The following is a 26,402-nucleotide window of genomic DNA, read 5'->3' on the forward strand; positions in this document are numbered from 1 at the left end:
ACATTGATCATTAACCAGAGATGACCAGACCTGTGTACCCAGAGCTTTCAATAAATTTCCACGCTCCTTCTCCATGTGTGCACGAGCTCGGGAAAAACTGGCAGCTGCTTTGGACAACGTGCTACCACTAGTGCATGTATTTTCTCCACCATACTTCCTGCTATCTTCAGACAACTTTGTTCCTAGTACATGTGCCACATAAAGACTAATGAACACAGGAAACTACATTGGCTTGTAAGAGAAGCCGATGTATAAACTGGTTATATAGGTGGAAAATTACCGATTTCAACTTGCTTTGACCCGGTAACAATATAACCTTCAACTCCACGCACAATATCTCTTTGAAAATGCTGAAACATGAAAACATTGAATAAGTAAAAAATCCACGGAGAAAACTTATAGATCACCCCAGAAAATCAAGCAACCTTAGCGGCCCGTGTTGATATGTAAAGCTTCTCAAGTTTCTGATGTTGATTAAGCTCCCCTTCGTCTGTAATCAAATTATCCGAGTTATATCCTCCACCAAATTGCTTTAAAACAGCCTGCAGTACAGATACAAATCATTAAGATAAACAAGCCCATCGTAGAGAAGACATTCATTCAGCTTCAGCCGAGCAAGTGACGACAGGCAAATAATCTGGCCAGAAAGTAGGCGTAAATTTCCCCTTCTTAACATTCTTTAGGGGTATATAAGTTAGCAGAGAGGGGGCTGAAGAAATTTTGGTAGACAAAAGCTTGTTCTTCTAACCTTAAAATATTCAATTCAGGAAAAAAGTCAAAATATATAATCCATGTTAAGGGTATATAAGTGATGATAAAGTTCAGATGTGGGTTACCAAATTAAATTTACAGCTAAAAATAAGTTTCAAAAAGTTCAGATAATTTCAGAATAGTTCAAACAAGGAATAATTGAGTGAATCAAACAAAGCTTAAGAAGCTCAGACTCTGTTTATTTTAAGTATGACAAGCAATGAAACATAATACTCCGTACAGCACAATAAAAAGTTGAGATTTTTTTTTCTCTTTTGGTGCCCAAGGAGGTACAAAGGCAAACAAACAGAATATAATGAATGATAAATCTTGGATACATAGCTCCAAAGATTTTGCTAGTTAAGCTACCTAACATTCACAAATCAATTAATACCATTACTAAGCTAGATGTTTTCTAACAATTTACTACTTCACCTATGTCCTACTTGCATGAATATCACTTGTAGAGGTTCTGTTGTGAGAAGTCTTCTTATGAATTTCATGTTTAGCACAGTAGCACATAATCATTAAGAAACTCACTGTAGTGCGTAAGTAAGAATCGTTACAACCTGAATGCACTAATCTCCAGTCACACACGGTAATTGGTATGTACAGGGCTGTAGAAGAACCAATATACTCAAGAACAGCTCATGAAAAAACTCGCTGCAATTTACCCACGAAGCAAGGGAATTTCTGCTCTATGTCTTTGACACACCAAGATTCATGCAACTTGATTTTGACCACAATTTCTCCTCTATGTCTATCATATTCTTCAAATGTGTAGAGATGATATGTTGGTTAACCGGGATCACGCTCATTCACTTAATAAACGAAGAAATATTGATGGAAAAATTAATGTTCAAGTTCAGCTCACTTGGCTCATTTACATCCCTAATTACAAACAACATAGACCAGGTTTATCTCTCATGTTTGAATGATTGTTTGCATGCCATGTGAAAGCTGCTCTTCTTTCAAAAATTTCAGCTTGTAAAAGCTGTTAAATACGGATTTTCCAGACACCACCAGAAGAACCTTACAAACTACTTCATATTAATCAGTTGAATATTACTCGTCTTTTCTCCTCCAATGGAATAAGGTTAAACCGTAACTATTAATCTTCCAAAACACCATCCTTCTTAAAATTCTGCTGATCAAATTCACTGCCATACGCTACTAGGACAATAATTCCTAATGCCCTCCAAATCAAGACTCCTACTTCATCCAATCAAGATCCAAATTATAAATAAATGCACTCCATCTCTTCCAATATTAAGCATGTAGATTCATGGATATCAAGAAATTAGCATGCATCAAATCAATCCAGACTCCAACAGTCAAATCTGATTCAATATTCGTCGAACTTTGATCGCATTTCAACACCAAGAAAGTATATAACTTTTCAATTAACCTAAAATTAGATGCGTTAAATAGATCGAAAAACCAATGACAGATTGATCAGGTCACTCAATTAACCCCAAAATTCGACAAAACAGTCAAAATGATGATCTCATATTCCAAATTGAAAATAAAAATCAACAAATGAATCAAAATTAAACATACACAGTGAAAATTAAGCTCAAAGATAATTGATAATGAGCTAATCATATCAAATAAAGCGAAGAATAGATTGAAATTTGATGAATAAGTATGAATTTAGGGTTCAATCAGAAGTAATTGACGATTAAAAAAAAACCTGCTGTTGCTTAGCAACAGTTTCGCGGAGCCTGGTAGCTTGCTTTCTGATAGTTTCCATTCACAAACTCAATGTGTCTCTCTCTCTTTCTGTGTGTTTGCTGCTCGCGGGGAGGCGCGGGGAGGGATTAAAAGGAACGTTGTAGAGAGAGAAAGAAGAAGGAAGATTGAGAAATTAGAAAGATTTGAAATCAGAGCTTTTTTTTCAGTTTTACAGGTACTTTGATTTTATTTTTTTATTTTTTTTTCTTTTTTGTTACGCATAGCAGACCGATTTACCGACTACATCATCTACATGTCGATCCGACCCAGGTCGCATCTTACGGTGTGTGAGATAAATGTGTACTCCGTATTAAAAGTTCGCACAGGGTGCAAATAAATTAAAAGATCTTGTGCGCAAAAGGTGTACAATAAATTTATTGAACACCAAGATAACTTTTATATAGTTTTTTTTATAAAGTTTACTTTGTTTTGATTAGACCTGATCAAGACGAGCCCGGTCCGGCCCTCCCAATTTTTTGCGGCTTTGGGCAGAATTTCCCGGCCCGGTTTCCGGGCCCGGCACGACCCGGCCCGAAAATTTTAATTTTTGGGCTGGGAAACACAAAAATACACTTTTTAGTTATAAATTTGGCCTGGCCCGAAAAGCCCGGTATTTTAGGCCCGAAAATAACGGGTTTGGGCATAAAATTTTGGCCCGAATCTTAGCTCAGCCCAACATAGCGGGCTGATTTTTTATGCCCAAGCCCGGCTCGGCCCGCCGTTTGATCAAGTCTAGTTTTGATTAACTTTTATATTATAACAAAAAGTTGATGGATAAACATTTTAAACGGTTAAATAACTAATTTTATTCTTCCTCCATTCATGAATACTCGCAACGTTTGTCATTTTCACGCATGCCAATGCATAATTTACATCGTCAATATCTTAAATTCACTTCAAGCAAAAATTATAAAAAGTTGATATTTTGAAAATACGTATTGAGGCGAATCGAACAAGATCCCACGTGACTATGTTTTATTTGACATATAAATCACCAACAATAATCAAAGTGGAATATGTGAATAGTGTGAAAATACCAAACGTTGCGAGTATTTATGAAAAGATAAAGTACGTTATTAGTGATTTTGAAGAAATATTTTTTTATTAAAATGAAAAAACATTTAACTAAAAAATTTATAACTTTTATATATGAGAAACTTTTGTGTGAGACCGCCTCACAGGAAAGACCGCCTTGTTGGCAGTCTTGCTGGCAGCCATGTTGGCGCGTGTGCTGACGTCATGCTGACGTCAGCATGTAATTTTTTTTTAAAAAAATTAAATTTTTTATAAAAAAAAATTAATTTTTTTTTTTTTTGATTTTTTTTTTTTTTGATTTTTTTTTCAGGCTTAACTAATTGGACTTCAGGCTTAACTAATTGGATTTCAGGCTTAACTAATTGAATTTCAGGCTTAAATTATTATTTTTTCGCATTTTTTTTCAAAATTAAAATTTTCAATTTTTTTTGGTACTAACTAAACTAGTATAAAACATAACTAAAAATAATAAAAATCATAACTAATTGAATAACAAAATAGTTAACGTATATAGACAAATAGTTAAACTTATGAGTCAAATAGTTATTAATTTTAAACAAACTTATTATTAACTAAAACTCATAAAATCTTAACTAATCAGTTGCAATGCTTAACTAATTGATTTAATTCCTTAACTAATTGGTTCAGTACTTAACTAATTGATTTCGTTGCATAACTAATTAGTTTCGTTGCTTAACTAATTGAACTTTAAACTTAACTAATTAGTTCCAGTGATTAACTTAATTATATCCAGCGCATAACTAATTGATTCTAGTGCTTCACTAATTGGTTGCATGGTTTAATTAATATGTTACATTACTTAACTAATTTATTACATTGCTTAACTAATTGGTTCTGAAGCTTAACTTATTAGTTTAAATTTTAACTAATTGATTCAATTGCTTACCCAATTATTTTCAATGCTTAAAATTTTGTATCTTAACTAAAAATCTGAAATTCGTTATCTGAAAATCAAAAATACATAACTAAAACTCAAAAAATATTAACTAAAACCAAGAAAATCGTAACTTAAACAGGTAAAATCATAACTAAAACTCGAAAAATCATAACTAAAGCCCTGAATGGAAACTCAAAAATACGTAACTAAAACTCAAAAAAAATTAACTAAAACAAAAAAAATCGTGACTAAAACTTAAAAATTCATAACTAAAACATAGAAAATCAATCCAGCAATTCCACTGAGAAGACCATTATTTCAAAATTATAACTAAAACTAAAACATAATTATTCTTAACTAAATACAAAAAATGTGTAACTAAAACATTACAATTCTTAACTAAAACTAAAACACCAGTACTTCCAGCTACGAATCCTCAGTTTGCAGCGATTCTATCACAATAATCGGCATCACACTGCAGCACCAACACTGCACAACCATCAGCCAGACCGCCACCACCGCAAAGCCTCCTCCTCCTGCCGGAAACAAGAACAAATCAATTACATCCACATAAACTGAAAAAAGTAAACCTAATCAATCCAATCTAATCGACACCAAAAACCTAAAGGATTGCACAAAAACCTAATCAATTCAATCGAAACGAAACAAAAACCTAATCGAATCAAAAACAAAATCGCAAGAGTTGACCTAATTACATCAAAAATCAAAATCCAAAAACTCTAGCGTAAACATAGCTTCAACCATCAAAATCGACAACAATAAAAAAAAAACGAATTACATACCTTGAAGATTTAGTTCGAGCGAGAGAGAAGCCGGAAATTTATAGGTTGCGTGAAGGAGATTAGATTTTCGACAACCTTCGTTGGCGACGGCAGCGACGCCGGATTCTCCTTCATCTCTTTCCTTCGCCGATCTGGTTTTCACTTCCCCATCCCGCCGGCCACCAGGATCCCGCTGCTAAACACCACAATCGACTTCGCTGTTCTCCTCCTCCACCACCACCACCACTGTCGTCGCTTCTTCTGTTACAAATCATCAACAATTAGGGTTCCGAAAATCAAAATCGAAAAAATTGAAGAATTTCAGAGGAGATAGAAAAGAGAAATCCAGATGAAGGAGAGAGATGAGGAATTACCTCAACAAGCCACCACCATTATCTGTTCCGTCGGCTTCTTAGCCATCTCCGACGGCGATTTGGGCAGGCAAGGATTCGAGAAGAGAGAGAAAGGCAGAGTTTCTGAGGAGTGAGAAATGAATTAGGGTGAAAATGAAATGAGATGAAATGATAAATACGCATATATATTTTCATTAAAAAAGCTAAATGTATGCTTACGTCAGCAAATTACGTGGCAGACTAAGTGCCATTAAGGCGGTCTTACGAAAAGACCGCCTTATACAAAAGTTTGTATTTATATATATAAAGGTACTCCCTCGGTCTCTTTTTGTTTTTTACGTTTTCCTTTTTTGGTGTTTCAAAATGTTCTTTACATTTCCTTTTATATTATCACATAAATGATTTAATATTCTATCAAAAAATTTACCCAATTATTATATTAACCAATTAAATCAATTTAGTCATTTAATCTCTCACACTTTTCCATAAAGATATTAACTTTTTCTCATTTCCCCTCTATCAGAATTTTGATAAGAGTGAAAGCATTATAAATAAACGTAATTTTCCTCGTTTACATGAAAAACTTAGAAGAATCTCAATGCACATTAATTAGTCGTTAAAACGCGTGCAAAATACCAAACGTAAAAAACAAAAAGAGACGGAGAGAGTAACTTTTAAGTATTTTAAGTTAAACTTTGGTGTACAACATTTATTGTACACCACTTGTAAATAAGAATTTTTGCAAATAAATTTATTTTATATCCAAATAACTTTTATCCAGATTTTGATAACTTTATCTTGTTTTGATTAACTTTTATATTATTAAAAATAATTGAGGATAAAAGTTTTAAAGGATTAAAGGGTTAACTTTATGCATTATTATAGATTTTGAAAAAATATCACTAAACAAATAGGTAACTTTTACATTATAATCTGGTAACTTTCAAGCACTTTAAATCAAATTTTAGGTCATGTTCCTTTGGTTTTAATTTAAATTTCACTCCGTTCGGTTCAGTCCAGCTCCATTCAGTTTCATTCAGTTCAGTTCAAAAGAACGACATTGTGTGCATTTTCGTCTTTAATGATGTTATTTTATTATTATTTTTATTACTATAATGTTAAATATTATTATTAATTATATTATAATGTGCATCTTTAATAATTATTACTATTACTATTACTATTGTTATATTATTATTGTTATTATTATTATAATTATTTATTACTAGAATGTAAATTACAGGGAGTTATGGGATGTTATTGTGGAATAATATGTTCTTTAATTTCTTTTAAAGAGGAATTGCACATAAAAAGAGGATTAAGAGTTAAAAGTTGGAAAAATGACATTATTATTTATTATTTATTTGATCGTCTGAAGCACATTTACTCTATTCCCTACAGTGGATAAAAAGACCTATAAAAGTTTCACCAGCAGACACATTTACAGCTTAAAAAGAAAGAACTAAGAAATCTACATTCGTTACGGAATTAATTATGCATCAAGTTTCAGACTAAGTTTCAGCAACCAGCTTACCAGATGTACAATTCAACAGAGCAAAAGACATGTACAAGCTCCCTACATATTTACTGCTAAAACAAAATTCTTATAAAAATACAAAAATTCTCTAGCCGAAAACATAAATCTCTGACTCAACAATGTATACCTAAACAGTAAACACCAATGGGTTACTATAACAATAGCTAACTATTTGGAAGCAATAACAATGCAGATGGGATCAAGTCTTTCAGCTTTACTTCCAAGTTGGAAAGTGTATGTCCTAGAATCTCTGGCTTTCTTGATTCAGCAGCAATTCTTGATTCAGCAGCAGATTCACGACATTCTAGTAGCTGGATATGGCTTCGCAAATACTTGCTGAGGCCAGCCTCGGCTACATTAATCAGGCAAAGAGAAGGATTTGTGTGCATAAATTTAGTAACAAGAAATCCAGCTAGAACTTGCTGATTTGCCTTCACCAATTCTGACACAAAACAAGGAAACAGAATTTGTACAAAAGTAAGGCAGAACCCTTCAATCTCATCATCTATCATCAGATTCTGATTTGACTTTGATACAAGGGTGTTCTGAGATTGACGTGAAAATTCACCCACCAAGTAACATATGTAAGAGAATGTAGCCCCATGTGCTGGTTTAGAGATTATAGTGGAAATAATCCCAGAAGATAAAACAAGAATTAACAAGTTCTTATCACTGTTCTCTGGGATACCTTCCAGTTTAAGCTTGTTTTCAATTGCATCTAAGCAGCGCAAATGTATTGTTCCATATGGAAGCAATAACACTGTTTTTAGGGCCATGAAGCAATCAGAATCAATTAACATATTACTCAGATTGCTCGCATCATCTTCATTGATCAAGACCATTTCAGGTCTTTCCAAAGATTGATCAATTAATTTCACCACCTCATCAAATCGGGACAGCATAATGAGTTTCCTTAGAATTTCCATCCAACATGCGTGCAAAGGATGTATAGAGACAGAGGATTCAGTTTTTTCTTCCTGAATGGGTTCTTCGTCAAGAAAGCTTTCCCTTTCCCAGCCCTCATCACCCCAATCATTCCAGTTATTGTCTGCATCAGTTACTCCTGACACTTCTGCAGAAGCTTCTTTTGTTTTCTCCACCAGAAAGAGGGTTTCCCACTCCCCCAAAATGGCTAAAAGAGCCTCAAAATGTGCATGTGTATCCACAGTTTCACACAAATTTTCAAAGCAAGAAACTGCAGAATCGACTGTCAAGAGATCATCAGCGCTTATTTCCATATGTGAAGAAATTGATCCTGCAAGCTCAGTTGTTTTCAAGGCAACCAGGGAATTCTTAAACCTGTTAGGTCCTTCTGATTGGTTCGGAAGTGCCTGCTCTTCTGTAAGTTCAGTATTCTTACTTGAGGAACTCCATTCATTCCATTCTTCCCAAGGAAGGATACTGCCTTCCTGCTCTCTTGATACCTTACCTTTTCTACCCAAAATGAATTGCAATACCTCCAAGACATATACTCGAATATGACTTGGCAGTTGCAAATTATCAGAGAACTTGGCTATCCTTTCCCAAACTGCAGTGCGAACCCCATTCAGAACTTCCAGGTCACCTTCCAATCTACTTACAGAAGATAGCAAGTTGTGCAAACTATGTCGTTGACTATCGTCGTGAACTAAGTTTGACAAAATACTTTCTAGTATGTTAAGGTATAAGTTACACACGTGAAGGTAATAACTATTCCCACCCTTGGTATCGGAGCTCATACCCTGGTCAATTGAGCAGCATTCCGAAAGAGCTTCAGAAAATACAGCCTCCACAGAGCCAAACTCACAGCCAGATAAAATCATGGCTCTACAGAAAGAAAAATATCCCGCAGGACTAGTTGACAGGCTGCAATTGACAAAGAAATATACAGTTCCCCATCCCTGACTTGGTGTAACTTTTCCCTCCACCACTAATCTCATGAAAACTTTGAGGCATATCATTAAAGAAACTGCAGTTAACTTCTCATCTGAACTTTCAGCCATTTCCACCATATCAGCATTCAATTTCATCCAGAAGTTCAGAAGCACAATAAGGCAATCCTTCAAAGATACATCAGTGTGCACACTCTCTCTGACAAAATGCAAAGGGACAACTCCACTGCAGTACTGCTTCATGATGACCAAAGCAGACTGGTGTTCCAAGATTCTAATGTGCTTTCTGCACGCATCATAGGTCTGCTCAAAGTCATTTAGCAAGCTCTGCAGGCTATCGGGATTTTCAAGATGAATCTTTTTAGCTCTGTACTCCAAACTCTCTAACAAAGTTACAACATGATGTTTATACACATCTCGCCATGATACAATATCCTTAGGGTTTACACTAGCAACGGTACTATGAAGCGTTTGCACCATTTTTGCCAATGCTTCCACGGTAAATTCATTGACATGACGGAGAACTTCATCATTGAAATGAGCAGAGTTCAGTCTGCCTAAATTAATGTCTACAATGTTTTTGAAGTTCAGGTCTGTTATGAAGGAGACATTATAGCATTCCTGTTCATGGACCTGGTAAAAATGCCCCAATGTTACAGATGAATCTCCCAAATCTTGGATTTCTGAGGGGTGCAAACCTTTTGTTTCCACCAAATGCAGGTAACAGTCTGAAAGTTGCGCAAAAAGATAAGCAAGACGAGCCTTGTTGCACCCGTCAATCACAGGATACACGATAGAAGTTATGACATCAATAGTTTTTGTAGCAGAATCCAGGATCTCTCCCTTAAAATCTGATATTTCAGCATCGATTTCCTCATTGCTCCAAACCTCCGAAACTAAGGCACAAGCAAGAAACTTTAACAAGACCTGGAGAAGAACAGATAACACTATTAATGACATCTTAGGCAGAACATTAGAGATGCATGAACATCTGTGTGCCCGGGTGTCAACAACTGAAGAAACAACAACTGAAGAAATGAGTCACGCGGAGAGATACGTCAGCTTTTACCTCTGTGCGATTCAAGCTATAGGTGTCTGCTAATTTCAACACCTCTCTCAAGATAGGTTTCTTTTGCAATTTCACCGAGTCAATAAAGGACATGATAGCATTGTTCATGTACTGCAAATCCCCTGATAAAAAGCGTGCAGTTTCTACACCAGGGATTAGTTCCTCCAACACCCGTGTACGATCTGCCATCCGCTTTTGCTCTTCCAGTTTCAGTTTCCAGCCTCTCCAAAATGTGGCCTGTACTTTTTCGACTTTATCCAGTTCTTCTAAAAATAGACAAAATATCACTTAGATTATTACAAACCTAAAAAGTACAATTGTATCGAACCAGTCTCCATGCAATTAAATATAAACTAAAAAGTGTTAGTTACCTGAACTAATCTTCTCCTGGAACTTTCTCCATAACAGCTCTCTCCTCTGAAATGGATCTTTGCACGTCGCTCCAGAGTTGTGCAACAAGCTATATACCATCCCCACATTCATAATGCTACAAATCTCCTGGTAGTCCTCCCTTGTTTTTAACTGCTGTTCAATAACTTCTACACCATGAAAAGCATCAGTGAGGTTTAGAAGGAACGAGCAACCCACGACATCATCCTCCTCCGTAACTGGTGGTTCCATAATGAATTTAGCCATAGAGGAAATCAGATCATCCCTAGGAGCAAATCCATTCCTAGCTAACCAGGACAAAATAGTTATTACAGCTTGGGTTCTTACTGAAACATATTGCTTTCCAGGCACCGAAATGGGATAGTAATTTTTTACCGGTTCTGATTCACAGCTTAATTGAACCAACCATGGAAGCTGCAAATTAGCAAAAGATAGAACTTTCCGGTTCTCCCTTAAGACGTCATCCCAACTAGTCCCATCTGCCACAGGAAGAGGTTTCGCAACCTGATAAATTATCACCTTAATTTTACTCAAATAAGTGTCTTCATCCTCGGAAAAGTCACCAACAATTCCAGATTGAGCAGTGACACCAGGAGCCGAAATAATAGAGGAACCTTTGACAACAAAGTCAGGTGTACCTGTTTGCATCATTAGTGATTCAAATTGAGCTTGCATGTCAAGATCTTTCCAGGCATTTAGCAGGTCACCAATGGATTCATCATCACAATGGCACAAAGCAAAGCCTAGAAGCTGTTTACGAGAGCCTAAATCTATGTTCTCAATTGCAGGACCCCTAGCTATCGCTGCGCAAAGATCCCAAATAAAACCATGGCCTTTTCTAGCCAAAATAAGGCATAGATCAAAAGCCAACTGCAGATCACCAGCAACAGCAGCTTCACGTGCTATAGCTTCTTGAACAGCTAATATATTTTCCTGAGAACCTAACCCAAGAAGCTTGGCAACTTCAATTATTTCATCAACATTTATATACGCTCCAGCCTGGCTAGTAATAGCCATCTTGACAATTTCCATAGGATCCTTTATTTGCTTATACTGCATGGGTAAAACATTAACACCAAGGTTGGGTAGTTTGACTGTTAATGCCTCAATGACATCGGCCTCCAATCTAACAGTTGGGCTGGTAGGAAAGAGATCAAGACAGTCCCTGGCCTTCCAGATCTGAATCAAATTGAGGTAATATGATATTATGATGAATGGATTTTAAAGTTAGCAATTTGTTTATATTAATAAGGTGAAATGTTAATAAAAACACAGGACTGGAGGAATGTTATCAAAGTTAAGCTTTGCATCACACAATCACTCAACCATTTCTTGGTAAATATTAGTTAGACTAAAAGATGATGAGTGCACAAGAACATATAGCAACTAAAAGTGTACAATAGTAAAGACAAAGAGCCTCCTGTAGGTCCCATTTGTTGGGGAGGTGGGGGGTCAGAAGTTGTATTCACTGGAATTGCTCTGTGGGCATTCAAGTGCCCACGAAAGCTGATGCCTGTCAAACCATGATTAGTTGGTGGAACAGCAACCTAATTTAGACAGATCACAGACCAGACTGGAGAAGGTATGTCCTGTTAAGTTAGACTGGTTGACTGGCTGCACCATCCCAAAAACACAATACATTATCTCCAGTGCTTTAAAGATAAGAACAGACTGAAATGTCCTGGGTCCACTAAAGCAAGGTCCAATGGTTTCCTGGGAGTGGCATATGCTGTATATCCCTAAACACAACATCATATGTTAGCAAGGTCCTGAAATGTCCTGGGTCCACTAAAGCAAGGTCCAATGGTTTCCTGGGAGTGGCATATGCTGTATATCCCTAAACACAACATCATATGTTAGCAGTTAAAACATACTCCCTCCGTCCCAAAATTATTGTCCTGTTTTCTAAATCGGGCGTCCCAAAATTATAGTCCTGTTTCTAATTTTAGCTACTAAGGTCCCCACTTTCTCATGTACTATATTAATTAAAAATGAATTGAAAACCCCACCCATGTACTATATTTCACTTTCCTATGTACTATATTCTCTTTCACATGTACTTTATTCCACTTTTCCACACAACTCAATCATTATTTGTACTTTACTCCACTTTTTCATGTACTATATTCCACTTTTCTTAAAATCCGTGTTTTTGGTCAAACAGGACGATAATTATGGGACGGAGGGAGTATCAGACAACACTATGGATGGTGCTGCAATACTGCATGCCTTCTATGTGTAATAATTCATCTTACCTTCAATTAGAGCCGGAAATGTGCTACTCTTGTTTACAGGTGGTGCAGGTCAAGAGAAGGGACCAATCAATTTAAAGAAAGTGGAAGAAGCTTACAGAAGACAAAGGACGAACATATTCAGCATATGGCTGTTCTTGATCTTCTGGTGTACCACAGACAGGGAGCAACGGAACCTTACTTTTTGGAAGCATAAATATTGTTTCCTGGTGTACTTGTTACTATGTTTTAATGCCGACTTTAGAGAGAGTTCAATGTGTGATTACCAAGAAAGAAAATTCGGAAAGGCAAGGAGGGGTTCTGGTTAACTTGAATAGGTCGTGGTTTGTAAATCTAGGGCCCCCAAGTGAAGCCCTTCCTAAACGTAGCTGCTTCCTTTCAGATTAATGTTCTTTTGAGGTAGTGTGGGTTGATGTACTGCTATGTATCTGATCAACCAAAATGCTGGGACAAAAGGTACGAGGAAAAACAAAGCCATTGTTTTCTTCTCATTTTCCTTTAAGTGGGGAACGGGAGTTGCTTCTCAAAAGTATGACGCCTCATGGCACTCATTTGGAAACAAGCAGAAGTATGACGAGAAAGCTAATAAAAAAACCAAGAACAAGATATATTCAAAAGCACGAAACTTGCCTCGGGGGAAGATAGACTTGATGCTGAGAAAAAATATTCCCTTGCTGTTTGGATCACAAGGCTTTCTGCCTTGTCAGTTGGCAAACTGATTGTTCCTGTACCCCTTAAATAGTTCCTTGCAAGAGAGAATCTCCCAGCTTTGAGCAGTCCTCTGCAAAATTCCATCAACATATACTCCAAATCTATAAATGGAAAGGCTTTTTCCTGCAAACACTGCAAGTCACGCCACATACTAGCCCAATCGTTGTCCGATCGAGCAGGTTGACGTCTTGCGAATTTCGAGAGGATAAGACGGAGAATTTGTTTTACAGCCTTATCATCATTCTGAGCCTCGTGAAAAAAACTCACTGGCTTTGGAACCTGTAGTACAAAATACAAGGGAGTCGAAAATGAATCAACTTGCGAGAGTACTTCACTGGCTTCGCTTCCCATGATACTTTCCATCCTTTTCCTTCTACTCCATTTCAAAATTCAAACACATGTAAAATGTAAACAATAACCTATTTGAAATGCTCAAAACACAGAAAATATAGAATCTTTGGAAAGAAAATTAATCACTTTGTTTTTTTATTAGAATTAATCACTTTGTGAGTGGCTAAAATTCAGCTTACTCTCCTTTATATGAAATTTCACCAGCTGATGGTATTCATACTGGCTGTTGTGCAGTAAGAAATCTTAACTTAAAACCATACAATCAAACCAGCAAATAGCAGAAATGCAAAAAAGAAAAATTGCCATTAAGATATATCACATGTATCTAGTTGTAGACCGGTAAAAATACTCAAAGACAGAGATTTAGAACCGATGGGAAAAGCTCAAAACAATCTACCATTTATTCTTGCACTCTCTTCTGAATCCAAATTGGCATTCAAATATCCATCAGAATCATAAAGCATGAGAAAATAGCTATGGAATTTCTTCTACGCTTAGAGTTAAGCTTCAAACAATTTAGAAAAATCATTGAGCATGAGATGATAAAATACAAACCTGATAAAGAGCCAGGAGTCGGCCTGCTTCAATATGGCCCTCTACTGATTTGAGTCTTTTCTCTATGCCCTCGGAACGAATGTCACTACCTGCATGTCCATATACGTCGCATAATCTCAGCAACAAAATCATTTATTGGCACTCCAGATTTCTTTTATCAAAAGTGAAGATGTTAGTTTTTTAATTTGTATATATAACAAATATCATAGACAGCTGATACATTCCTATGTTAAGTAAAAAGAAATGTGGCACTGATGACAAAAGAAAATGGCATGCTTGTTGAGACGCAAATTTCAGACACAATAAACAAATCACAAACAAAAAAATCCCAAAATCTACTCCATTGGGGATTCATTTTTCATAAACTATAGAAATCATAATTGATAGTTCCAAATTCATGAATAATGTGCATCATTATCTATCCAGAAACTAGTAGCCTTTATTTCTCATATGGAGGCAGGTTGCAGTAGGATAAGCCTCACCTCTTGCATTTGGAAACTTCGATAGAATAGATGCCATAGTATTCCACTTATCCATAGCATTGCACAAGTATATGCACTGCAAAGCACACTCCGCTGCTTCCATTTCATCCACAAAAAATCCACTTTGTACATCCCGAGACCATTCTTCAATGGCCACAGAGCAAAATTCAATTTTCTGCGCAGCATTCTCCTTCAACCACCGAACCAAAAATGAACCCCTCTGATCTTCTCCTCCCAAGTCAAGCTTATTCTTCATGAATGGGATTGCACGAAAACGTAACCTTTCAACAATATTTTCTTCTTTCACACCCTTAAGTATGGTCTTGAACTTCTCATAGTCAGACATATGCTCCCATTCAATAAGACTGATAGGACAATGCATCTCATCATCATTTCCTTCAGAATAAACAAGCTGTTGCAAGTACCTAATATCGTCAAGAAACTGCTGTAACTCATACATGCCCCTACGACAACCGTAGTCAACTAAGCAGATACTGTTATCTAACTGTCCACTTAAGTTATCGATTTCTTGGGCCCTTTCCTTGTACCAAATCAATATCTCATTAGTCAATGGCCACGAAATCCCAAACAGCTGCTTGATAATAGGTTCAGTTCTGACAAGCACAGATCTTTCATCATTTTCAGGTAACCGTCTGATGTATTCCAGCATATCTTCACATTCAACCCAATCTTTCTCTCGAAGAGCAGTAACTGAAGGAGGAGACCTTCCAGGAAGGAGTTGACTGAAAGTCTGGACTTGGATTGTTTCAGGTATAGCACCCAAAATTTTCAGAATAAAAGGCGAGCATGAGAAAGGATGTCGTTTGAACAGAAGGTTCAAAGCTCCAATTTTTCCATTCTCAGCAAGCTTCACAGCTGCCTCATCAATCAGCATTTTGCGGAATTTGCTGTATTCCTGCAAAGAAAACCTGTGCAACACTATGTCATTAAGCAACGGGTCAGTGGTACCTTTAAGCAACGAAATACCAAGCTATATGGTATCCTAACTTGATGGTAGCACTTCAGTAAACTAAAAAGCAGAAAACAATTATAATTTGCACAAATAGAAAAGACATAGAAGTTAATATCACCATTCATCTCTAAACAAGTTTCCACTGTAAATTTACTCATGAAAGATACTTCGGTTAAATTTTCTCAGAGTTAGTACAGTAGTACTGCCTTTGATTCAAAGTAATATCACATATTCAAATTTTTTATCAACTTCGACATTTAAATTTGTTTAATATTATGTAATCTTTTTATAAGACCTTCTTTTCATAATTTTTACAAACACGTAGTTCATAAAATTATATGGACATATATTGTTGGAAAATTTGTCAAAACTACCTTGTATAAACAAGTTCTTATAAACAAATGCTGCAAGAAACTACCTTCTAAAGCAAAAATTTTGGGTCAAAATAGAGGGAAAAGGAAGGGGAAAGGGCAAAAAAGCAAAAAACTCAACTCCAATAAAGGGGTCAACAGCCGTTATCCGGCCAAAGGTAGCCTCTTACAACATTTTGCTTTAAAAGGTAGTTTTTTACAACCTTTCTTTCTTTTTTCTTTAAAGGTAGTTTTTCACAAAAACGTGTCTTTTAAGGTAGTTCTGGCAAATTTTCCTAGATTGTCAGAAAATTTCATGGTCAAACACCACCTTAAGTTAAAACTCATAAGTGTCTAATACTTTGAAAAAAGGGAGCAATCAATGTGGCCAAAGAAGGGGCCATATTTAACACAAAAACTTCAAGGTTTGCACCAGAGTTACACAGGAGACATTTTTTTATTTAACTTTTTTAAGATACATAGGAAACAAATTTAACTGATTGTTTCTCTTCTTAATTTGTTACGGAATATCTCTTTCCTTTCCTTTATATTTCTTCAATTCCCAACAGAAAACTTTCAATTGGAATTCAAGATCGTCATTTCATCAGGTAAAGACCTAAAGCTCTGCTAAGCAGACCCTTCATTGCTCGCAGTTTATAACCATATACTCTACAGTTGCCACTGAAAATTGCAAAATTAAATTTCAATGAAGTGTGTGTGTTGTCAGACTCTTGTCAAAACAATGTTTACAAAGTAAATAATACCTGCCCATGTTTACTCCAAGAAATGTCTCCAACCTATCCCTGAATTGCAACAATTGAAGTCTTGCCAGACGAAAATCCCATACATGTTCACATATGTCATATTCAGGTGCAGAAAACTTGTAGCGATTAGTCAGGTTAAGTCCATATGCAAGTAAATCTCTCACTGCATCCTCAGTATGCCCAACTTTCTCAACACATTCACGAAGCACAAAAGCTTCATCTTTGACATTATATAGAAACATATGCACCTCGTCGCTTCCTTGAGCCGAGTGCAGCCACTGAAACTTAAATACTTGGTCCTTGTCCAATTTGTAACGATCAGCAAAGTCTAAAGCAGACTGATATCTATGACTGTTAATAAGGACATCATACATTTCAGGAACTGATTTCTCAGAAAATGACAACAACCTCCATGAAAGTCTTGATGTCTCAACTTGATTAAGGCTCCCTTCGGTATACTGCTCTATGTCATGAATATAACTTATGTCTAACTGATCAGCATAATTTTGTCTCTCTCTAAGCAACGGAATATCTAAAACAAATACTTTTCCTGAGAAAAAAGTAGTTCTCTCTAAAACAGGCACAGAAAACATAGGATCATTGTCTAGAAGCTTTTTACCACTAATGACATCAAACATGGTCGTAGCACCTCCCTTCTTGGCTACAGTGCACACATGATCAGACCACCAAGTAAAATCAACAATGTCTTCTAGAAAATTGTTGTTTGTCTCTCCACAAGCAAAAAGAGAAAGAGATGAGCTATCAACATTGAGCTTAAATATGCTCAGGCGTGCTCTCAAATCCAGGGTACCAATGAATTTTCCATGAGGTGATATCAACACCTTTGGAGATACAATCAGGCCTCTAAAGCCTTTTGGTCTGCTATAAACGCCTTCGAACTGCAGAGAACTGACATGTAGCAAATCTGATTTTGGACTCCAGCGCCATACAGAGAGAGTACATCCTGTAGGTGAAACAACAACTATAAAAGACTAGGTAAGACCCGAACTTAAAAACTCTTTTAGAAAATTTCTAAAAGCTCATCACTTGTGTATAATTTTTAAGAGACAAACGCCAATTAAATGTGGTAAAAGATACGAATTACAAACTAGAATACCAGTAGGGCTGCTTGTAGTCAGAGATATATTGGTAGGGCCACCAACTAGAACAAGCAACGAATGCTCTAGATTGTGGTCTAAACCGAAGAAATTTAGTGAAAACTGTCTCTTTATGTCACTCCATGTCCGTATTGAGGAGAGAGAAGCACTGAGATCCTGGCTGGTCTCAATGCAATGAAGAGTTCCATCTGAAGTAAGAAAATTGAAGTTACACCTGCAAAACTAAAGTAATTAAGCCAAATATACAATGCAGTGGCCATCACAATTTGACATGAAAACAGACAAAAATCAAGTTTTTTCCACACAATGAACCCAAAACACAGGAAAGAAATTGAAACATCTCTACGCTCGGTAAACCCCCTTTTGATTGAGTCATTACCATAACACTGAATGAAAACTTACAGGAGAGACCCCCTTGTCTCTGTAACATCAGGCACAAAAAGGCCCACAATTGGCAATGTCGTTTTAAGATGCCTGCGCTCAATTCTTAATAATTCTTCACCATTTGATTTGATGAAATAAAATGTGTCCACGTCATCAACAATTCCGAGCACGTCATGAGATTCTGACCATACTCCAAGAGTAAACGCACCAGTATTATTACCTATACAAACGTAACACATTAACTTTCCTGTAAAAGTTGCAGTATCAAAGCTATCAATATCTGTAGCCACCAGCAGGCCTTTTGCTCTTTGGTTTTCTATCCAACTTTCACTTCTTCACAAAGTGTAAGATACTTGGTGATTTTAATACTGAGATAAGGAATCTACCAATGTTTTAGTAATTGTATTAAACATTATGATGTTAAAGGGGGTGATAGTAGATTGGGGCAAAAGGAGTAGATTCAACCTCAAGTAAAATATTTGACTAGTCAGTCTACTAAAGACTTCAAACATTTTCACAATTAGGGTGAATCTACTCTCTTCTAGTATATTCCCTCCGTCCCACTAAGATTGCCCATAGGGAAATCACTTATTAACTTGGTTGAAATTTGGCATGGGGCAAACTCAATGGGAACCGTAAAAGAAAATCGGTGCAATCTTAGGGAGTACTGATAAGAGGAGTAGATATAAAGAGACGATGTAATTTAAATTTGAAAGGCCTAGTTAGCCTTTGGGATAATAATATTTTACCATATGAATGATGATACTACGTAAAATAAAATGCATTTGAATGCACATGATCTTACGTGGGATGTACACTCGAAAAGTAAAACAAGAACTGTTAATTTGTCAATTACTTCAACAAAATCTACTATCTACGAATCAAGTCTACTAACATAATATGCTACCTACTACTCCCTTCAGTTTTAAACGTAACTTCAAATAAACCCTTGTACTGGGTATTTTGGGTTCTATACGTCAAGTTAAGAACTTTCATGAGAATTCCATTAAAAAAAACGTTTTTACGTGATAAACCGTTGGATCTGCAAACTTGAATCTGAGTTGGAGGCTTAGAGCACATTGGTAAAGGAGAATATTCCTCCAAAGAGAGATTCAACACATAGTTTATATATCTATTTTTCGACTTATGGATTATAATGAATTATATCAAGTTCATTAAGCTCCGCCTTTGTTAACTTTTGAAATGACATATGGTTTGTGTATCAGATGATGGTTAATTGGAAACACCCTCTCAGCTATTACATGAGTAAGGTTGCATATTTACAATCCAATCCCCCTTATCTGCCAAAGCGAGAGTTTTTACAGAGGCATTCGGATAATCTTGATATTGATGTGGCGGAAAACTTCAGAATATGTTGTAACAAAGAAACTTTGAAATAAATAAATAAACGTCTAATAACTAGCAAACAAAATGCCTGATCAAAACATTAAGATTCCACAGCTCTAACATCATTTCATCAACTTCTGAACTACTAATTAGATAGTAAATCTTACTAGCAAAAGTCCCATATGGTTGCTGATAGTCCTCATCCTTCCGTAAAATGGTTATATGATTTCCAACAGCAACCGCCACTCGTTCACCTTTCGGAGACACAAACAATGCCACCAACCTCTTTAATTTCTTCGGTTGTCTATATGCAGTCCATTTCTCTTTAATTTGAGTCAGACCTAAAAGAAGCGCAAAGAAGAGAGCTCATAAGAAATCTCCTTGTACTACTAATCTACCTTGTAGTTCTTTGTTGTTAAGATGTATAAAAGGAGGACAAGGAAACCATGCCGTAGCCCGTAGGATGGTTGAGAACAAAGATAAAGAAAATTCCGAAAATAAACAAACATGAAAAAATTATCAATTCCCACACCCAAATACCCAATCAAAGATTTAAAAAAAATCTTAAACATAAAAAATAAAGCTCCTGAATAATCTTTCACATGATCAACCAAATCATGCAACTATAACAGTCAATTGACCAGGCACCTAGGGAAACCATCATACCTCCATTTGCACATAGATATTTCCAAATTTCAGTTTCCGGCTCATTTCGATTCAACAAAGAGTCAAAGACTACACTCAATACACCACAAATTTTTCCAAATTCAAGAGCACCTCAATACAATTATGCTTTCATAGTCTAGTCCTATCAACACTCTAAAACAAATTTAATTAATTATCACAAAATAATTAAAGCGTAGTGATTAATTTCGCTTGCGATATCATAAATTCGCTTCGCTCATCACACGTGCAAAATAATTGCTACAGAAAAAATATGTTTTAACATACCTCGAGTTGAAAGCAAGGATAATACTCCTAGATTAGCTGTTTCAATTACCTGAAATTAACAAAAAAATAATCACAGTTAACAATCAAAAATCATACTCAAACAACTGCCACAAAAATCAATTAACAAAATCCAACGAATTATGGAATGTATGATGGTAGTTGCAGACCTGTTGAGGGGGGTAATTGGGGAAACAAGGACCAGAAGCGTGATGATGTGTTTCATAGAGAATTTCCGACAAGGTTTCCTTCGCCATTGAAGAAACTATGAAATTAGTATGATTCAACGGAGAGACTGTATATACTCTATGTGACCACCATCACAAGCGGCGCACCGCCGTAATCACCGTCGTTGACGCGTGGGGAGAGAAAGCGCAGATCTTGGTTAAACGGTGATGTTAGCAATGAAGTAAGGTCGCGACGTGAGAGTGAATCAGATGGGGAGGGGGAGTTCTGTCAAAACAGAACATCGGTTGGGTCCGGGTCGGGTTCTCTCGGGTCTCGAATTTATGATCAGCTTGTGCTGTTCCGGATCACTTTATCACTCAAGTGCAGGTCAGTAGGGATGGGTATGGGTCCAAGATCTGATCCAGACTCGGTTAGACCCGGTCCATATTTAAGGGTCTGGGTCTAATTATTTGAGACCCAACGGATCTGGGGCGGACTGGATCTATATGTTTAAAAACGGATCTGGGTCTAGGTTCAATATTCTCAAATCCAGACCCGATCCAGATCCGGCCCATGAACCCGGTCAATTATTAGAAATTAGAAATAGTCTAATTGGATACATGCATGCATTAGTATTTTGGCACTAATTTGCGAATTGTGATATTTTATGTATCGAATGTGAATATGTGATGGTAAATCGGTTAAAGTAATGGCGCGGAAAAATTTTCTAAGACAAAAATGTCAAAAATAAATAAATAACACTAGACCCATTTTTGACCCATTAGACCCATTGGATCTGGGTATGGGTATGAATTTTTCAGACCCAATGGATCTGGGGCGGGTCTGCGTCTGCCTAAAAAATATGGGTCCGGGTCTGGGTCTCACCAGACCCGGCTCAGATCCGGCCCATGCCCATCCCTACAGGTCAGTTTTTATTAAGTTATCCTGCATTTAGTTCTTTTTGTAGTGCATTTAGTACCTACAAATTTAAATCACAACAAAAACGAGTAAGTAACAAAATCGGTCGGATTTGAGAAAACTCAACTACGTGATTTTCACATTCTTAATATTATCTTTTCTGGTTTTTTTCTTCATTTCTCTCATTGACAAATATAGTTATGTGAAATAATATTAAATTTTTCTCAAAACATGCTTTCAAAATATAAATTTTAAATCTATATATATATATATATATATATATATATATATATATATATATATATATATATATATATATATATATTATACTAAAAGAGAGGAAATCAATGTGGTATATATATATTATACTAAAAGAGAGGAAATCAATGTGGTGATGACAAATGTCACTCATTGATTGACCTCTCTTATAAATATTAAAAAAATTATAAAAAAATAAAATACTTGATTCTATAATTATTTTGTTAACTTTTACCTCAAAAAATATTTGACTCTCTTTTCCCCAAAATAAAAACAAATATTTCATTCTATACATAAGGAATATTTTTTAAATTATATACTCCATACCTTTTAAATATTTGGTAACAAATATAACCAATATAAGAATATCTTTTTATAAAAATTAATCCAGTATACGGAGTACGTAGTAAGATTTTTATACTTCGTATAAAAAATTTAAAACTTATTTGTATTTCGTACTTACATAACTCGAATACAAATAAATTAGAAAATCAATCAAGTATGACTGAGAGTGTAATAAAAAAATTACAATAGTACTCTATAATATCTTAACAACTAAATGTGATAAGTATACCCGTCATTGATTGTACTATACTATTTTATACGTAGTATATTTAGCAACTAAATTCGATAAGTCCCCATTGATAGTAATATTTTACTACTTTAAAAAAGTTATGTACGTAACTTCTTTAAACATGAACAAAACTTGTGTAATCTAACCTATCTACTACTTTACTACCTAATTCCTAAAAATTTTAAATGCAACTATTTTACACTAGCTATTATATTCACACGTACATACCTCTACTTTTTCTATCTTTTGGTGATTATTAATACATTATGATGAACATAGCATGTACTCCGTAGCATTTGTTGGATTTGTCTAAATACTTACATAATACTACCATTTTTTATAATTTTTACTAATCGATAATTTAAGATATTAATAGTTGAAGTTATTTACCAAAAACCGTGAAAATAAAATTGGTTTATTCAAAAAAAAAAAAAAGAAGTAGTAAAGAAGAAAAATGATGCGCGACTACGTAGTCCTACTCTACTTAAAAACGATCCTCCAAATATTTTAGGTTAAACAATTGACTTATATTTTAGTCGACTTTTAACAAACATCTATATACGGAGTACTATACTAAAAGAGACGCAAATTGATAGGGGATTTTTATTCGACGTCCTATTCTGCTAAAATCGCCCTAATATCAATGGTGAAAGTACATTAATACCCTTATAAAATATTTTGCTTTTTTTTTTTTTTTTGGTTTTATACCTATATGTGAATGATAGATTATGTGAGTATTATTCCATATTATTTTTGTGATTTTGTAATCTTGTATTTATGGTTAGTGTTGTGGGGTTTTTCCGGTGAGATACCTTGGAGGTTTTCCGGTAACTTCTAAGGATTTCACAAGATTGTATTTTTATAGAGAGAGAAAGTAGAGAGAAGGCAGAGCAGCAATTGCTCTTGAATGTATTGATTGTGACCCCTTTTTCACGGGAAGTGGGACTATTTATACTACTAGATTTTTGTGGGAATGACCTAATATTCCCTTTACATGATTGGCTAGGGTATGGGAGGAGGACATGTGTCCTTTCTCCTTACAATTCCCTGGCCCCTTTTGGCAATAGTGGGGTTTTTGGGCCTATTGTGCTTATTCATACCACTTGGAATACCTACTACTTAGGCCCCTTTTCAGGTATAGGTACATTACATACATTTATAAATTCTTAAATACAAATACATATACATTGTAGATACGTAGATTGATACCCATGCTGTGGTCTAGTCTTCGTATGGTTTCTGCTTAGGGAGTTAGGGGGCGTAATACGTGCCATGTGTCGCATCCTCATTGGTACACGAAGGCATGGTAATTTTGCCCACAACATTTGCCCCTCAAGAAGGTGTTAGGTTATGATTTATATGACAATTCATAAATCATGCGGAAAAACCATAAAGCCAGGAAAACATATTATTTACACATAATCATTTAGCATAGTTTAGATGCATACACTTTGTTGCGTGCCTTCCCTAGCTGCGCCCGAACCGAACAAGAACAAGTCTTTAGGACTCCAAATGTCGTCCCTCCGTAGATAGTCCACAGCACGTCCGGATCCGCCTTAAGCTTGACCAACTAGAATCGCCCTTAAGGTACTTAGAATTTTCGGCTATTGTAGGCAATTATATGACTGATTTTTTGCTCTCAAAAATCACTTTGAATACTTGAATACTCGATATAAATTATGAGCCATTAACTCATATTTATAGACCATGGAATAAATAATTGAATCCTACTAGGATACGAATTAATTAAATTAGAATCCTAGTAGAATTCTTATTTAATTAATTTATCTTTTAGGATTAGGAATTTTAATCATTAAACAAATCCTGTACTCTTTAGGTTTCGTATGTGAAAACAAACTCTACACGAGCATGACCCGCAAGCGTGCAGGCCATGCCCGCGCACAGCCCACACGGCCGCTCGGCCCACGCGAGCTACAAGCCCACGCGAGCTGCAGCAATGCTCGCAGCCCACTGCTCGCAGCCGCGCGCGCTGCGCGCGCTGCCATGGCTTGTTGGGCCTGGCCTTGCGCTGGGCCTGGCGTGGCCTTGGCTGTTCGTGTGGCGCGCTTGGCTTGCTGGGCGATGGCCTGGCTTCGTGTTGGGCCCTCGTCCGCCAGGCCTCGTCCGATGCTTATTCGTACGATACGCTTCCGATTAAATTCCCGGTTCCGGAATTCATTTCCGATACGAACAATATTTAATATTTCCGATTCCGGAATTAATTTCCGTTTCGAACAAATATTTAATATTTCCATTTCCGGAATTATTTTCCGATTCCGATAATATTTCCGATTCTGACAATATTTCCGTTTCCGGCAATATTTCCGATTCCGGGAATATTTCCATTTCTGATAATATTTTCCGATACGTACCATGTTTCCGTTTCCGGCAACATCTACGACTTGGATAATATTTATATTTCCGATACGATCCATATTTCCGTTTCCGGCAATATCATCGTTTCCGGAGTATTCATTTCTTGCCTGTGACGATCTCAGCTCCCACTGAAACCAAGATCCGTCGATTCCGAATATCCATAGATGGAGTATTTAATGCCATTAAATACTTGATCCGTTTACGTACTATTTGTGTGACCCTACGGGTTCAGTCAAGAGTAAGCTGTGGATTAATATAATTAATTCCACTTGAACTGAAGCGGCCTTTAGTCAGGCATTCAGCTCACTTGATCTCACTAAATTATTAACTTGTTAATTAATACTGAACCGCATTTATTAGACTTAATATTATATGCATACTTGGACCAAGGGCACTTATTTCCTTCAGTCTCCCACTTGTCCTTAGGGACAAGTGTGCATTTCCTAATTCCTTTGTCGCTCGATGCTTGCTCTTGAACATAAGGTAAGAGTTGTCATCCTTATTATGTCCAGAGGTGTTCCTCGGTTTCAGAGTTCAACTGATCAAATAAACAGATAATCATAGCCTATGATTCATCCGAGCACGGCCATGCATTTCACAGTTTCTAGCTCTCCGAGTGGCCTTGTACAACTTTTAAGCATCTCATCCCAATTTATGGGAGGACAATCCCAATCTTGCGATCTTGAGATTAGACTTCGTTTGATAGGTGATTACCTGAGCGTTGCCTTTATAGCCTCCTTTTACGGTGCGACGGTTGGTCAACGTCAAAGCAACCAGTTCTCAAACAAGTAATCTCAAATCACTCAGGTATTGAGGATTTAGTGTCTAATAATTTTAATGAAATTTACTTATGACAGATTTTCATCTCTTACAGTAAAGTTTCATAGGTCTTGTCCGATACTAGTCTTCCCAAAGTAAGTATCTATGCAAATGATTATGACATTGCCATGTCCACATAGTTCAAGAAACAGAACTACTAGTCATCTTGCATTCTAGTCGTCTAACGTTTTCTATGCGTCCAATTTTATAGAAAACTCCGACCAGGGACCATTTTCAACTTTTGACATTCAAGTTCACTTGATAGACATTTCTTAGTCACAGGACTGGTCCTGACAGTCTATCTTGAATATATCGTCAAATTGAAGGGACTCATCATTTAATACTAAACCAAGATTAAATGGAATATGAAAATATATTTCATATATGATAAATGTTCAACCCCAATGTTTTACAACCATGGGCCTCAAACCCATCTTCTAAAACAGTTCATGGAATTCAAAGCTATGCTTGATTTCCAGTGCTACAATGTGAGTGTTGCTTCTCACTTGTTGCATAGGTTTAGTTATCATGCTTTGCCAATCTTAATATCCTTTTCATCGAATGTCTCTTCGAGATAGGATGATAAGATCTTTTGAGTGTGTTTAGTTTGTGATCTATTCTTTCTAGCTACAAGA

General features: G+C 36.2%; 2 protein-coding genes across 6 annotated transcripts in view; both read right to left on the bottom strand.

Annotated features, from left to right (window-relative positions):
• The window catches only part of LOC110793853 (SH3 domain-containing protein 2), a 6,773-nt gene extending 4,117 nt beyond the window's left edge, over positions 1 to 2,656 (bottom strand). The window contains exons 1-4 of the mRNA XM_021998783.2: positions 2,444 to 2,656; positions 426 to 542; positions 281 to 350; positions 31 to 182 (exon numbers count right to left, since the gene is read on the bottom strand). Of these exons, the coding sequence (XP_021854475.2) occupies positions 31 to 182; positions 281 to 350; positions 426 to 542; positions 2,444 to 2,503 (399 nt within the window). The 5' untranslated portion in view covers positions 2,504 to 2,656. The remainder of the gene's footprint in view (positions 1 to 30; positions 183 to 280; positions 351 to 425; positions 543 to 2,443) is intronic.
• A 4,359-nt stretch (positions 2,657 to 7,015) lies between these two features.
• Positions 7,016 to 21,113, bottom strand: LOC110793854 (MAG2-interacting protein 2). Of its 5 annotated transcripts, none has more exons than XM_021998785.2 (12): positions 20,825 to 21,113; positions 20,658 to 20,706; positions 19,874 to 20,047; positions 18,378 to 18,579; positions 17,975 to 18,189; positions 16,858 to 17,839; positions 14,771 to 15,699; positions 14,289 to 14,377; positions 13,302 to 13,661; positions 10,401 to 11,598; positions 10,030 to 10,292; positions 7,016 to 9,887 (listed from the first exon to the last, which is right to left on the bottom strand). In XM_021998785.2, the coding sequence occupies exons 1-12, from the start codon at positions 20,909 to 20,911 to the stop codon at positions 7,254 to 7,256; spliced, it is 7,182 nt and encodes a 2,393-aa protein (XP_021854477.2). In that variant the 5' UTR covers positions 20,912 to 21,113; the 3' UTR covers positions 7,016 to 7,253. The 5 variants fall into 5 exon arrangements, with proteins under 5 accessions (XP_021854477.2, XP_021854479.2, XP_021854476.2 ...); XM_021998787.2 differs by having other exon boundaries at positions 16,858 to 17,821; positions 20,825 to 21,112; XM_021998784.2 differs by having other exon boundaries at positions 10,030 to 10,295; positions 20,825 to 21,112.
• Between the last annotated feature and the right edge of the window lie 5,289 nt (positions 21,114 to 26,402).

This window comes from Spinacia oleracea, chromosome 4 (assembly GCF_020520425.1).
Source record: "Spinacia oleracea cultivar Varoflay chromosome 4, BTI_SOV_V1, whole genome shotgun sequence".
Lineage (NCBI taxonomy): Eukaryota > Viridiplantae > Streptophyta > Magnoliopsida > Caryophyllales > Amaranthaceae > Spinacia > Spinacia oleracea.